The 15,206-nt window shown below is 38.2% G+C and overlaps 1 protein-coding gene across 5 annotated transcripts in view; it reads right to left on the reverse strand.

The window, feature by feature from the left end:
• Positions 1 to 15,206, reverse strand: part of LOC117209364 (probable Na(+)/H(+) antiporter nhx-9) — a 41,273-nt gene that overhangs the window by 13,116 nt on the left and 12,951 nt on the right. For all 5 annotated transcript variants that reach the window (XM_033451320.1, XM_033451318.1, XM_033451317.1 and 2 more), the window contains 5 exons: positions 14,611 to 14,828; positions 10,692 to 10,894; positions 3,209 to 3,298; positions 1,512 to 1,582; positions 369 to 584 (listed from right to left, as the gene is read on the reverse strand). In XM_033451320.1, coding sequence (XP_033307211.1) covers positions 369 to 584; positions 1,512 to 1,582; positions 3,209 to 3,298; positions 10,692 to 10,894; positions 14,611 to 14,828 — 798 coding nt within the window. The remainder of the gene's footprint in view (positions 1 to 368; positions 585 to 1,511; positions 1,583 to 3,208; positions 3,299 to 10,691; positions 10,895 to 14,610; positions 14,829 to 15,206) is intronic.

Raw genomic sequence — 15,206 nt, forward strand, 5'->3', positions numbered from 1 at the left:
GCGTGTCTTGATTCATAAAAAAATGTTAAAGGTAAAAAGGAATATTTTAACTCCATTGTCAATTTTTTGTGACATCGAACTAACGGAAACAAAGCGTTGGACTGCGAGGTGGATGGAGCTCAAAGAAATTTCGCTCGCAACGATTTCTTCTGTTTCACCGGGAAAACTTTCCTCGATAATTAATACATTTTCACCAGGGAGACAAAGGGATGGCGTACACATCTGTTACGATCAAAGAAGCATTCATCGTGCTCCTTATTGTGCAAGTAAACAGGTCAGGTACGAACGAAGATAACTCAGTGTGCCAACGATTGGGAAGAATGGAAAGAGAAACGAAGAGTGGAGGGAAGAAAAGAACGGAGCCCTACCTTCCATTGAACTGTCCTGTGTTGCTATAGTTGCGGAATATCGCGGACATGCTTTCAGTTCCGCTGATATTGCCGATGGTGGACGCGTTCCTTCTAATGTAATCCAAAGCGTCTTTCATCGCGAGCTTCGAGTACGTTTCCAATATTTTCGGTTCCGCGCCACAGTGATCCCTCACTAGGTACGGACGAACGAATTTATTATCGAACCGCTTGAATCTGTGAAACAAAAGAAAGAAACAAGATGACGAAACGAGGAACGAATATTTAAAGATGAAATGTCAGATTACGAGATCAAAGAATTAATAAATTTAAAAAAATCATTCTCAAAGTACGTCATTAATATAGATATGTTGGAGTTTGATTTTTACGATATTTCTCAGAATAGCGTCGTTTCTCTTCTACGTGGAATTTAAAACGAATATGTCACAGTAATTGTGGAATCTCGATTATCGGAACGTCATTTTGAAATTATTCTAAATATTTAGGAAGTAAATATTTAAGAAATTCTTTTCACGTTTCCGAAAAAGATTAGGAAACTTGTTGTCCATCGTGAAACCGTAGTAAATAATTTATGATGGTGAATGTACTCTGGTGATCAGGATCATCTGCATCCCGCATCACCATCTTCAACGACTCGTGAGTCATCCTACTAGGGGAGAGAAAAGTCAATAAACTTTGCTCGTGTTTTTCAACGTATGAGAAGAATCAGTGGCCGAAAGAACGCAAACGCCAGAGAAAACGTTATCTTCGATGTTAACGAACGTTAAACGCTAGTTTGTTGCATGATAAATGTCACTTTTTCAACAACATCTTATATTACGGTTACTTTATGACGAAAAAAATATTCCACGGTTATTTTCATTCGTAACTCGTATGTTTGTAAAAGACTACGGTCTATCGTTTCATTCGACGACTTAACGATATTTTGAAAACAGTTTACAAAGATGTTCGACTTTACGAGCGTCGATTCGGTTAAATCGTTTCAAAACACGGAAAAAGAAGGCCAGATTTTACTTTGAAATTGAAATCAATCGAGCCGGTGCTTACTTTGAATTACGGCAATAAAAAGCGTAATTTCGTGTTATTCTTTAGCCTGCAACGATATTCGTTATACAACGTAATATATTCAGAAATTATGCATACTTGTCTCGAACATGGTAATTGCCGTGCTTGCCCAAAATGTCCTCGACCCCAGCCATCACGTGGTCCATTATCTGTAAAACGGAGATGCCATTTTCCTTTACTCCGCCGGATTTATCACGCGCTTGTTATTTTCCCTTATCCAGCAAGATATTTCAACGCCGGTTTACGAAAACATTCCCACATTTGTCCACATTTTCTGTTATACGAAACATTCTGAAAGTTCATCAACACCGTAACAACATCCAACTATCGTCGTTATATTGGCAAAATTTTAAACGATTCTGAAAATGTGTACATTTAGTTACAACACAATTGGTACGAGCGTGCATTTTCCACAGATAAGAAGAATTATTAAACGAGTAATTATCTACGATATTTCTTAGTTTCCGTATTCGGTTAAAGTCGAAAAGAACGACCTTGGACGGGGAAAAAATCATTAATCACGATATTCGCCGTTCTGAACCAAAGAACTTTTTCCTCGTACATCTTCCTGACATAGCGGACAAGATTTTTTTTTTTTTTTTTTTTTAGAAGAATTTTACGATCAATTCTCATCGAGAATTATAAGTGAATTATTCTAGGGTGATATTATATCGTGTATAATAGGTGATTATCGTATATTTGATTCTAGCTGAATCTAATGTTTAAATCTAGAGGATAATGTCTTTTTAGCCCACGGATCTGATCCGTCGTGTCAAGTAATTGAGTAACCGATGAGTTTTGGTGGTTGTTAACTCTTACGTTATATCTGTTACTGAATTTGGATATATCTCAAGGTCGCGATGTATCGTTTCGTTGGTAACATACCAAGGTGCATCTATCGAGGATCTTCGAGTTTTCGATCGAAATCGTCGAAGAATTTCTCTGTTGGAATTACTCGCTGTTCCCCATAGTTGGATCCCATAGGTCCAACCAGGTTTTAATATTGCCTTATATAGCATTATTTTACTCTGCACGCTCAAGTTGGAACGTCTGCCAGTGAGCCAGTAGAATTTTTTAAATTTTGATTCAGGTTGTTTGGATTTATCTACGATGTGTCGTTTCCATGTCATTCCTCTGTCCACTAACGTGCCCAGATATCTGACTGAACCTTCGTTTGGAATAGGAATATCATTTATGGTCACCTGTGGACAGGATCGTTTTCGCAGCGATAGCGGACAAGATGAACGAAAAATCCTGTATACTATCGGACTAGCTTCAAATTTTGCCAATACGTACGATCATTACAGCGCCAATGAAATTTCAAAATACTTCGCATTAACGCGCACGGTATACGCGTAAAAATTTATTACGAATACTACGCGTGGCAAAGGTAAAACGAAGCGTAGGAAATTGCTCTTTTCCTGCAGCAGCGTTCGTTTACGAAAATATGGCTACCGGTGAAAATCAGTGCAGTCTTCTCGTACACATCGGCCAACGAACGATTATTGATTTTCCCGTGTATCGTGGCTCGCTGCTCTTTTTTAATATTTGCACGAACGATAAGGGCGTATAACCACGCGTCCTCTATAATTTATACAACGCGCCGCTCTTCGTTCGCCACTCTTTTTCCCCGACGCAACGTACTCTCTCGCTACTTTTTTATTAAGCCATCGATCGCAAAGCGTGGCACTTCGCTCGTTATGGCTGATCACCGGTCTCGGACGTTTCTTTTTTTCCAGGCAAATACAAATAGTAGAAGACAACGAACAACTTACCCGTTCGTGGATCCTCTCGTTCATGGTAGGTTTCTTCTTCTCTGCCCGTTTCACGTTCAGGATTTTTACGAGCGGCTTGATCGTGATTCCCTGGAAATAGAATTTCTCATAGTGGATCTTTCTCTAATAGACTCATTGTAAACGAATGTGTTCGATGGACGAAGAGCGATATTAAATTGTCGGTTGGCAAATGCAGAATAGATTAGGTCGAGCTAGAATTTAGACCGATACTGTTTGTCAGCGAGATATCGATTCGAAGGTTGAGCGATTGGTATACTTTACGTAGAATTATAAAATGATAAAGAGGAAGTTTGAAGGTAAAATCCGTTTTTCGCGAATATTCATTACGTTATTGTAACGCGATGGAGTTCTATAGGTCGAAGATAGAGTAGATCGAAAAATGATATTTTAAGCGCCGAATATAAAATATTCAGGTGACTGGATACTTCTGTAACTGATTGTAAGTGTATACGAGTATCGGGTAGACGATCTACACGTAGAAATAGAAAAAGAACATCAGAAAGAAGATTTAAATTTAGGGATATCGCGGAAGAATATTAGATTCAAATGTGCGGCTCTAAACGACGAAATTTAAATGCAGAAAGAGAACAGTAATGTTAAATTGAAGATTCAAATGTAGAAATAGAAGAAGAACGGTGATTTTTGTATTGCGCCCAATTGTACCTATTTCTGTGATATCTTCTTGTGGTTGCGATTACAAATTTAAATCGCCAAATATTTTATCGCGCAATTATGCGTATTACTTTAGACACGTTTTCAGAGAATTCGAATACACCGCCAGATGCGATATTATACCGATGGCTGATTAACCCCTGACACTGCTATGTGACTCGACGTCAGTTTTTATCTCAGCAGCTCCTTTGTCGAGTCCCACTCGATGTTCTTTCAGGCCCACCTTTCTTGCTAAACGCGCGAAAGAAAAGCAGGATTGCGTCCTGGAAATTGTTTCGAGAAATATCGTACACTTAAAAATTAGAAAATACAACGATGGCGTGAATAAAACTGGTACTTAAGCGAATTTCTTTCTTCCTTTATTTATTTAAATTGTCTTAGTTTTTAGTTAAAGTAAATTTCAAATGAAACACTTAAGAGCGTTGGCAGCTGCTGGTAACGAAATGGAAATAAAATTCCGAGTGCAAAGGGTTAAAGGGTCGTCGTTTAACTGGCAGGGTGGAGTCGAAATAACCCTCGCCATATCTTTTTAGTATTCCCAATGTATTATAGTTATCCGCTCGCGACGCGTTATTTCTATTTAAAGGAAGATAAAATTAGGAATCATGATTTATTATATTATAATATAACAAGCTTTTATATCTACGAATCTATTCACATAATTAGCAAGGAAATGAATAGTTGCGAGTCTAACTTTAAATTAATCGTTCAATCCGTCTATTTAATATTTAGATTCCAATATTTGCATATTATCGATATTTATACATCGTGCATGGTAGTATTCGTGCTTCCACAGTTAACAGTTGACGTTACTTTCCATTGATTTACAGTGGCGAACGAAAGGAAGTTCAACGCGTAAACGTCACTGAATTACAAAATGGAATAACGTTTAACGAAAGCAACGAATAAATATAATATATTTAGGGCGTTCCATGTAAAAATAATCACCTAAATATTATCATTATGTTACGACGATACAATCAAGATATCAAAGGAAAACACGCTGCAAAGATTATTATTACCCAAGGGTCGTTTCTTTCAGAAGCTTTCAAAGTCCCTGAAGACTTCTCGCATATATTTGAGTGCATCTCTCTTTCTTGCATATTCTACGTCGCGTTAAAGTGCATGCAGAGACGTATAGTGACACGAATTATCGAGCAAATATTCCTGAAATAACATATGTACCTTTTACAAATGTCAATAAACTTTCTAATCGTAATCGATCACCATACTTTCTTGTAGCAAATTTACTTTTTTTTTTTTAATGAGTGAACTTTCTTTTATCCGCCATTGTCTATGGAATACTCTTCCGTTGATCGTTCATGCGAATTGTCCTTAGAATCTTGGCAGTTAAATCAAGTTCACGCGTATTCGAAAAACTTGCAAATTCGATTTTCTCGGAAATGAAGCTCCGTATGACGAAACTTTTGTCTAGATCTTTCACTTAATTCTATACGAGCAACCACCCTCGTATCACAATTTTTCATACACCTTGTATATAGAATTTAAACGCGCGCAGCGTGCCTTTTTGTTAGCTGCGTTATAAATACGCGATCGACGATGACCTTTCTCTATGTCGATACTCATCGATTGCCTGGCTCTATTATAAATCTGCGCTACTAAAGCATAGTGATTGCGCGTATTATATTCGAACGCATCATAGGTCGGTACGAATTGACAGGCGGTTCTTTACTCCGGTGGATCACGGGGAAGAAGGTTTAAAAAGTTTAAAAGGTGAAAGGTGCAGGAAGATTATCAGAGGGAAGATATTGAAGATTAACGAGAGACTTGTAATTCAGGGAAATTAATTTCATTCGATATTCCATCGTTAATTTCATTCTATACAAAGTTGTTGTTGGAAAAGTTTGGAAAATTTTTCAAGATTAGGCTATTTATTAGAAACTTCTGCGAAAGAAGTAGATGATGTATTTAGATAAATGTTTCTATTTGTCAGACATTGGACATTAAATGGAATAATCGACGAAGAAGGGAATTGACCATATTGGTCGATGGAGAAGAGTCGACAATCGATCGAGGTGTCCATATTTATCTGCCATAAATACCATTTCTTTATTAAATACATTATTTATTCTGATTTTTACGTAAATTTCTTTAATGCGAAGAAACACAGTACATATTAAAAAATAGAAGAAATTTTGGGAAATATTTGTATTTGAGTAAATTAATTTAAACGAAGAGATAACTCGATACGAATAATTGTAATATAGAGATCGTATCTTTGCGCGTGTTTTGGGACAAAAATATCGCGAGACTGGGTGGAAAAATCCAATGCAATTTATTAACACTTCGTACATAGTTATTCGCTTTAATTTCGTCGAATTTCTTCGCTGATGAATTAAATCGAGTTTAAAAGAAGCGTGGCCAAATAGAATAGCGATGTAATTAAACTGCAACGGTTAAAGCGCCTCGAGCAAAAAACGACTAGATAGAAAAACATGCTCCTTTCATCCTGAAGGCGCGTCCTGTTTGCGACCTCCGCGGAACTACCGCTCTGGGCCTCCATTAAGTCTAGAAACACCATCGACTTTGTCGTGCAGTCGATCGGAAATTCGATATCGACGGCACGCTCCGCGATATCCGGCACGATCCTTTTGCATAGCGCGATAACTTACACGAGAAATGCCGGAGACATTGTAAAATTTCTAAGGCAACGCTGGAGAAGACATCGTCGAATTTCTTGCACATACAATGGCGGACGAAAGAACGTCTCGCTTACAGTAGGCGTAGAAAGTATTTGTCTAATGATCGGTTACGTCTAAAATTTTGTCATTAGGTTTATCATGCGATATTTCTGAAAAACATATGTTATACTAAATGCCAAGATAAATAATAAAATACAGAATGTAATTGTTTCGTTTACAGCTTCGTTCTCGAGAAGATCGAAGATTCGTCAGGTATACAGACAGAAGAAAGTTTATAAGATAACAAGTACAGGAAGAGACCATAATTTTAATTTTGACAAATTTCCAAGCTTCGAGCGATCTCCTCCCTTCGGCTCGTACCATGATTTTCGATGTATCCTATGTATACATGCGTGCATACATGCAGTATAAAAGAAAAACAAAAAAGGAATTTCCTCCACGTGGTATGTTCACGCATATACCGATATTACGACCGGAAATATTATAACGCTCAATTATTTTATATTAATATTGATATTATAATGATCAGTTACGTCTAAAATTTTGCCATTAGGTTTATCATGCGATATTTCTGAAAAACATATGTTACACTAAATGCCAAGATAAATAATAAAATACAGAATGTAATTGTTTCGTTTACAGCTTCGTTCTCGAGAAGATCGAAGATTCGTCAGGTATACAGACAGAAGAAAGTTTATAAGATAACAAGTACAGGAAGAGACCATAATTTTAATTTTGACAAATTTCCAAGCTTCGAGCGATCTCCTCCCTTCGGCTCGTACCATGATTTTCGATGTATCCTATGTATACATGCGTGCACACATGTAGTATAAAAGAAAAACAAAAAAGGAATTTCCTCCACGTGGTATGTTCACGCATATACCGATATTACGACCGGAAATATTATAACGCTCAATTATTTTATATTAATATTGATATTATAATGATCAGTTACGTCTAAAATTTTGCCATTAGGTTTATCATGCGATATTTCTGAAAAACATATGTTATACTAAATGCCAAGATAAATAATAAAATACAGAATGTAATTGTTTCGTTTACAGCTTCGTTCTCGAGAAGATCGAAGATTCGTCAGGTATACAGACAGAAGAAAGTTTATAAGATAATAAGTACAGGAAGAGACCATAATTTTAATTTTGACAAATTTCCAAGCTTCGAGCGATCTCCTCCCTTCGGCTCGTACCTTGATTTTCGATGTATCCTATGTATACATGCATGCACACATGTAGTATAAAAGAAAAACAAAAAAGGAATTTCCTCCACGTGGTATGTTCACGCATACACCGATATTACGATCGGAAATATTATAACGCAGTATGTTTGCGTTCACTAGACGGTGTGCGGTGATCGTCGCAAAGTCGCGCGAGTCGAGCAAAACTCGACAGTTCGATAGTAGTTGTCTGTAATGACAAAATGACCGAGACAAGTAGCGAATGTTCGCGTATTTCCCGGTTAACGCGTATACTTAGTAGTACAAACTGTGATAACAGGTTCCGGCGTATGAATTCCCATACGTCGCATCGCTGCTAGCCTTTTACGGAACGTTATTTAGGTAGTTTCCACGAGCAACGATCAAATCGAATATAAATGTTTCAGCTACGTTTGTATATTTCCTTTCATTCTTTCCATAAATCTTGGTTTAGTGAAATAAAGGAAATTGTGTTCTTTCCTTCGTATAATCTTCTTCTATTTTTAATAAATGTCTTGGAATAATTTATATATGAGTTATTTCTCTGCTCGAATATCTATGAATATTTTAGATAGCACTAATTTTAGAAATTAGTATGATTAATGCTGAAAGACGAAGAAATTTCATTTCGTCTTACGTAACTTTATTTCCTGAACATTTTTTTTTTCTTTTTTTATCTAAACCGCTTTTTAATTTTACAAACGAGAAGAGACCTTAAAAGCTGTCATCTTAAATACTTAGAGGTAAAAGCCATTTAAGTTTCTTCTTCCTTGGAACCTTTTAACCTGCGTGCTCCAATAATTATTAATGCCGGAACCTTCCAGAGTTTCGAAAAATCATTCATTTCCGAGAAACTTTGGTCCACCTATCGATGTACCCGGTATATTAGAATCAAAGGGAATCGAGAAAATTCGTAAGAATGGCTTCGGCCCAGCCGAGCCAATGAATGGTTCTCGAGTCTGAATCAACATTTCTCAAAGTTTACTTCTCACGAACAACGGGCTCTCGGGGTGAAATGTTGATTTAGAGGTAGGGGGTGTTCCTACTATCGCGTCGTTCTGTCCTGAATCGAGCAACCTTTCTTTATTGTTATCTCTTCGTATGGCACAGGTAGGGTGGGTTATTTGTGTCACTCAAGCTACAACATCTTAAAAATCAATCTTGAACTTTACACAGGAATAACAAAGCTCGCGATATTATAAAATACTACTAGCTTTTAACATATTAACGAAAGAACGAGAAAATTTGAATGAGAGAGGAGCCTTTATTGTATAAGAATTAATAAAATAACAAAGTAATGTACACAAGCTACTGGATTACGATAATTACAAGTGAGAATATTAAAATTAGTTAAGCAGATTTCTCTTCTCCCGACAAGCAGAAATTATATCTCGTAGAAAATTATGGCTGTCGAGCTGCCAACGTACGGGGTATATTTCACTGTTTATTATGTCATTAACGATTAAGTCTGTTTTCAAATATAAATCGCTTGTAAATTCTTCGTAGCTGAAATTTTACGAGGCGAACTATTTTTTAGTCAAATTCAACGTGACTCGAATATCCTGCCGAGTTAAATAACTCCACGGAATAAGTTCGTATTAAAACGTAACATAACGAAAACACATTCGAGCGTACCGTGCGTTAGATTACGGTGAAGTTTAATTTAAAGTTTTACGCAAATGATACGAGACCACGCGGGAAAGTAACGTTGAACCTCATTGGTTCAAACAACTGTTGTCTACGAAACAATTCTGGGATGTATTGGGACAATCCAAACGAAAGACGCAAAAAGGAGAGGCAGCATGAAGTTATAATGGCAAACGTAAAAGCAAGCATAACCGAGGCCATAGTACTCGATGGAAACTGCGCGTAACAATGCTCGCAACGGAGATGAAAAGAACGTAATGCACAAATCTCAACTATTTGCTTAAATGTCTTCTTTTAAGGCAAATATCCGTGAAAAGTTCGCCGAGTTATTCCACCACTCGAAACACAAGAAAACGCTCTGACTCGAACTCGAAGGCTCGCTTGCTTCCATCCTTTCTATTTAATTTCCCAACTCTGACAATATCTAAGGGCTTAGAATGACGTTAACAGCGTCATTTTGTCACGCGTAGTATAGTTAATTGTAAAGACTACCTCCGAATTAAGAGATTTCGTGATATTTAACGTTACAAAGCGGTTGCGGGATTTTAATATTGTAATCATTGACGGTCAGAGGGAAACCCGAAGAGTATGGAAATATCAGTATTACCAGTAATACTTGGTCGTATTGCTAGCTTATTGTTAATAACGTTGATATCTGTAGTAATAAAAGCAAATACGATAACGATCGCGATTTATCTTCCTCGTGAATGTTGGATCGATCGTTCTTTCTATTAAAGAAATTTTGTTCGCGATCTGACACGAGCAGATATTAAGTATTTAATTCCAGATATTCCTATATTATTTGTATCGAATGGTAACTTTGTTTCAAAGCTATAGACGTGGGACGAATTTTTACTAAATACGCGTTTTAATTAAAAACGGGTAGCTGGAATAGTAAAAGAGACTTTTAAACTAATTACGTTTCCTTTATCGAAAATTTGAAAAAAGTATCGATATAAATTTCGTTGTAATATTTTTTTACTAAAAAAAATGATTAATCGATCTCGATTCTGCCGATAAAATTCCTTCTATGAATCCATATTAAGCTATTCGTATACTCTATATTTTATTCCAAAGTAGTTTATAATCTGTAAAAACGAATTATTCCCTTTTATTTTTCTAACAGGCCAGATTAACCATAGTCTCTAATATTATGGCAGTCGAGATACGAATTGGTTCCCGAGGCATAAACCGTATTATTTGATTTCCCTCGGTCTATTCGTTATCGTACTGCGAGGTTACTTGATTGATCGTGTTATCGTTGTCTTACCTGTATGAACACCGTGAAGTAGATGACTGCTATCGTAGTGGTGACGAACATTGGCTGCAAGGACACGTGCTTTGGGTCGATCAGCAGGACCAGAGCAAACGCTACAGCACCTCGTAAGCCACCGTAAGACATCACGAACTTCTCCACCTTGTTCAGCTTGTGCAGTCGAAATTGATTAGCCAAGGCTGTCAGTAAGATCACGCCTGAAATTCGATTTCAGTCTGACTCAATGCGTTTGCCCATTTCGTCGCTGATAATCCTCTACAGATCTGACTCAAAAGCTAATCACGTGTCTATTTATACGTCGTGAGTTCTACGTCTGTTTCCAATAATTATTAACTTGTACACTTTGACGTAACACCGGAAGAAAGCTATGTTTAACCGTAGGAAAGAGAGAATTTCTATTTACGATAATTGTCTTCGGTGCGTAAAGAATTTTGTCTTCGTATCGTTGCATACGTCAATGAAAAAATTTGCATCCAAAAAATTTCTCTTCGTATCTCGCGCGTCAACGAAGAAACGCAGTTAATTGGAATTTTTTCGACGATCAAAAAAATTTCCGTGCAAAGAAATCATTAATTTCCAATTTGTATGTAACGTCGCAACTACGAGCAATTGCAAGCCCTTTCTGTAAATGGGAAATATATTCGCGATAACTACAAATTTCCATTTTCCAGCCGACAACGAAGGCCTGTGATTAGTCGTAATGGAAAAGGGAAAAGAAAATTTCTATTTACAACAATTAGTTGTTCGCACTTTTTTAGTCGACGTATACACTGTGATCGAATATATTTTTAATCGAAATAGACGTTATTTCTTATACGACAACGAAAATCTGTATTTAATTGCAACGTTTTTTAAAGAACGAGCAGTAGCTTACATACTTTATCCGGGAATAAAAAGCTGCGGTTAATCGCATCTTTTATTTCGCAAAATAAAAAAAAGACGAGTCAAGAGGAAAAAGGAAATACCGGGCTGTAGATGGTGGAAAGCAGAATATTGCCAAGGTATATCTATAGAGACAGCGATGAATTTTTTAAGTGTCGCCGCTGGCTGACGATTTGGCGATAAACCGTCGATGGAACAGGAAGCCGTAAGCTCGTGACAGTAATCCGTGATGTAAACTGCCAGTTGTGGAAGGAGCTAGACGAATCTCGTTAAGTGTCTTTCGATATATTTCGCGTCTTAAGGGAAGGGATAGATCAGAAAAATTCGTGCTTCTTCAAGATTATTCTCTCCGTTTGTCTAATGGCCAATATCAATTTTCGGGATTGGCTATTTGGATAATCGAGATTGCGGGCAACGGAGATAAATTATTATACATAGGGGTTGTAACATACAATTTCATATTTCCTAATTTTTTAACTTTTTCTATCTTCCAATTACTCTTTTCGCTTCATTTTTTAATCTATTAACCTTCCGCGAGATATTGGTACATTTAAAATGCTCTTGAATCTTCTGTCTGATCTAATGACCAAAAATGATGTCGATTATTTTTCTCAAGCTTTTTCAACTATTTCTTAACGTTATTCGTCTCGTGTATCATCTTCGCGCGTCTAATTTCCTCTACGATAAATACGAGAATAAAATTCTTTTCAAAAAGTAATTTTTAACACCATTTTATAAGCATAATAAAATAATACGATAAGAAGAGACGTTGTACTATGATCCTGAACTTTGTGATCTCTTAAGAGGTTAATACACCAGATGAGCGATCATCCACCTAAAACAGGGCACCGTCCGAAGCACATATTCCACCCTAATCTTCGCTCCTTCTGCCATCCAAATTACACCAGAAAACAAGAAACAATGCTTAGTTTCATGCCAAGTTTCCCTTCAGTCCGGATCGATATTCCGCAAAAAGACAAATAGCAAAACACGAGAAACGCTTTATTCTTGGCACGGCCGCGTAACCATTCTCTAAGTAAGTGACACTCGATAAGCCATGATCGGTTTAGCTTAAGACTCCTTTATCTCTTGATAGCATTAACAACTCTCTCTATCTCTCTTTCTCTTTCTGTCTGTGTCAAATTCGAATCGTGCAGCTCGATAGCTGGAGTCACGTGACCAGATTACTGTCGCGAGAGTTAGGCACATACACGACACGAAGATTCGTAACGAGAGCTAAGAAAGGTTCGACTGGAGAGTTCATTTTTTTACCACGTATAACTCGACGAATATTTTCTCGAAAGATCTTTCGTCTTTCTCGGGAACGAATTGCTCCAACCAACTTTTACGGGCTTTTAAAGTACTAGAACGCGTTGACTGCCACGTGAATTTGATGTATTTTGCCCTGTGAGCCGCAAAAACGTTGAAATATATTAGGTTAAGTAAAAAGTTCTGAGCGTTTTTCGCTAGATGTCTTTAGTGAGCCATATCTCACGATGTGCACATCGCATCGAGTCATAGTATACACCGATTTCAAGGTGATATTACGCATCAAAAAGGTTCTTTGTCAGTTTTGTGTTCGGTGAAGCCAGTTGTGTGTTACAGCGTTCGAAAATGGAGATAAAAAAAGAGAAAATTCGATACATTCTTCAGTACCACTACGACCAAGGTGAAAAGGCGGAGCAGGCGGCCAAAAAAATTTGTGCTGTTTATGGACCCAGTACAGTATCGAATGCAACAGCAAAGCGGTGGTTCCAACGATTCCGTTCTGGTAATATGGACGTCGAAGATGAGGCACGCTCTGGTAGGCCAATCGTCGAAAATGTGGATAAAATCATGGAAATCGTCGAGTCGGACCGGCATGTGAGCACTTATTCCATTGCCCAGGAACTGAAGATTAGCCAGAAAACCGTTTGGAACCATTTGCATAAGGCTGGTCTCAAGAAGAAGCTCGACGTATGGGTGCCACATGAATTGACGCAAAAGAACCTTTTGGACCGAATTGATGCCTGCGATTCTTTGTTGAGACGTAACGAAATCGACCCATTTTTGAAGCGGATGGTGACTGGCGATGAAAAATGGGTCACATACGAGAACAACAGCCGAAAAAGATCGTGGTCCAATCGCGGTGGGCCGGCCCAAACGATCGCCAAGCGTGGATTAACGGCCAAGAAGGTTTTATTGTGTGTTTGGTGGGATTGGAAGGGAATCATCCATTATGAGCTGCTCCCATCGGGGCAAACACTTAATTCGGACCTCTATTGTCAACAACTGACCAGACTGAAGCAGGCGATCGACCAGAAGCGGCCAGAATTGGCCAATAGGAAAGGTGTTGTGTTCCATCAAGACAACGCCAGGCCGCACACATCTTTAACGACGCGTCAGAAGCTCCGAGAGCTTGGCTGGGAGGTTCTATCGCATCCGCCGTACAGTCCAGACCTGGCACCAAGCGATTATCACCTTTTTAAGTTTTTGCAAAATTTTCTTGATGGTACAAAACTGGCCTCAAGAGAGGCTTGTGAAAATGAGCTGGTCAAGTTTTTTACCAATAGGGACGAGGACTTCTTCAACCGCGGAATTATGAAATTGCCTTCAAAATGGACAAAAGTAATCGAACAAAACGGCGCATATTTAATCTAAATCGAATAATCTTGACTATGTTAATTTCATCGTCGAAATAAAGCGAAAAAGCGCTCAGAACTTTTTACTTCACCTAATATTATTGTGCGAAAAGTTTCTTTCGTTTCTAAAAAAGTTTCTAAAAAGAAGGATAGCAAAAATATTTGTTGTTTCGCTCGTACAGAGCTTCGAAAATCGCCCGAAATTTATGCCTCTAGACCAGAATACCCCCTTAAGTTTCGTAAAGACCGCCATAAATAATAACGAGATTCTATCGGTATATTTGGCGAACAGAGGCGGATAGAAGTGAAAAATATGTCGCAATACGTTCGTGAGCGTATCTTACAACTTATATTCTACCCTTGTGTGTGGTCATCGTATAGGGTACAGCATCGACCTTGACATCACTCACCAACGATTCGATAAACCGAGCAGAATACGATGGTCATGACGACGAACCACGTGTTCCAGTCGTGACGGTTGTTCACCGTAGCGACTCCGAGGAACATAAATATGATGGTTTCCGAGCTGCTTGACAACATCTTCATCGTGTATTTGACGGTTGTGTGCGATTTGTGCGAGATATTCGCCTCCACGTAATTCTTCATTGTGATGCCGCAGAAGGTGATCCTACGACATACAGAGGTCACGGTTAATCGACGAGGGTGGACGACACGTAGAGGGGTGGTTCGAGAGACGTTAGGATAGCCGCGTATCGATCGCCATTCGGCCAGTTTCCCAAACGTCGTCGAAATTAATTCGAACGTATACGATCCGAGGGGTTTACGAAATCGACGGGCTACGGCCCAATGACGTCGATTCGATTTACGACAGGGACGTGACCGCTCCACAACCCCTGCAAATTCGTGCCTACGTCTGTCTACGTACATTTAGATGGCTCGTAGACTGGATCTGCGAATCGTTCGCTAAATTGGGCTAAGGGAATTTAGGAGCTTGATTTTCGAATTTGCAAGTTTCAAGTCTTCTATTACAGTTGTCATCTTACGT

The sequence above is a fragment of the Bombus bifarius genome, unplaced genomic scaffold (genome assembly GCF_011952205.1).
Source record: "Bombus bifarius isolate JDL3187 unplaced genomic scaffold, Bbif_JDL3187 scf7180000008176, whole genome shotgun sequence".
NCBI lineage: Eukaryota > Metazoa > Arthropoda > Insecta > Hymenoptera > Apidae > Bombus > Bombus bifarius.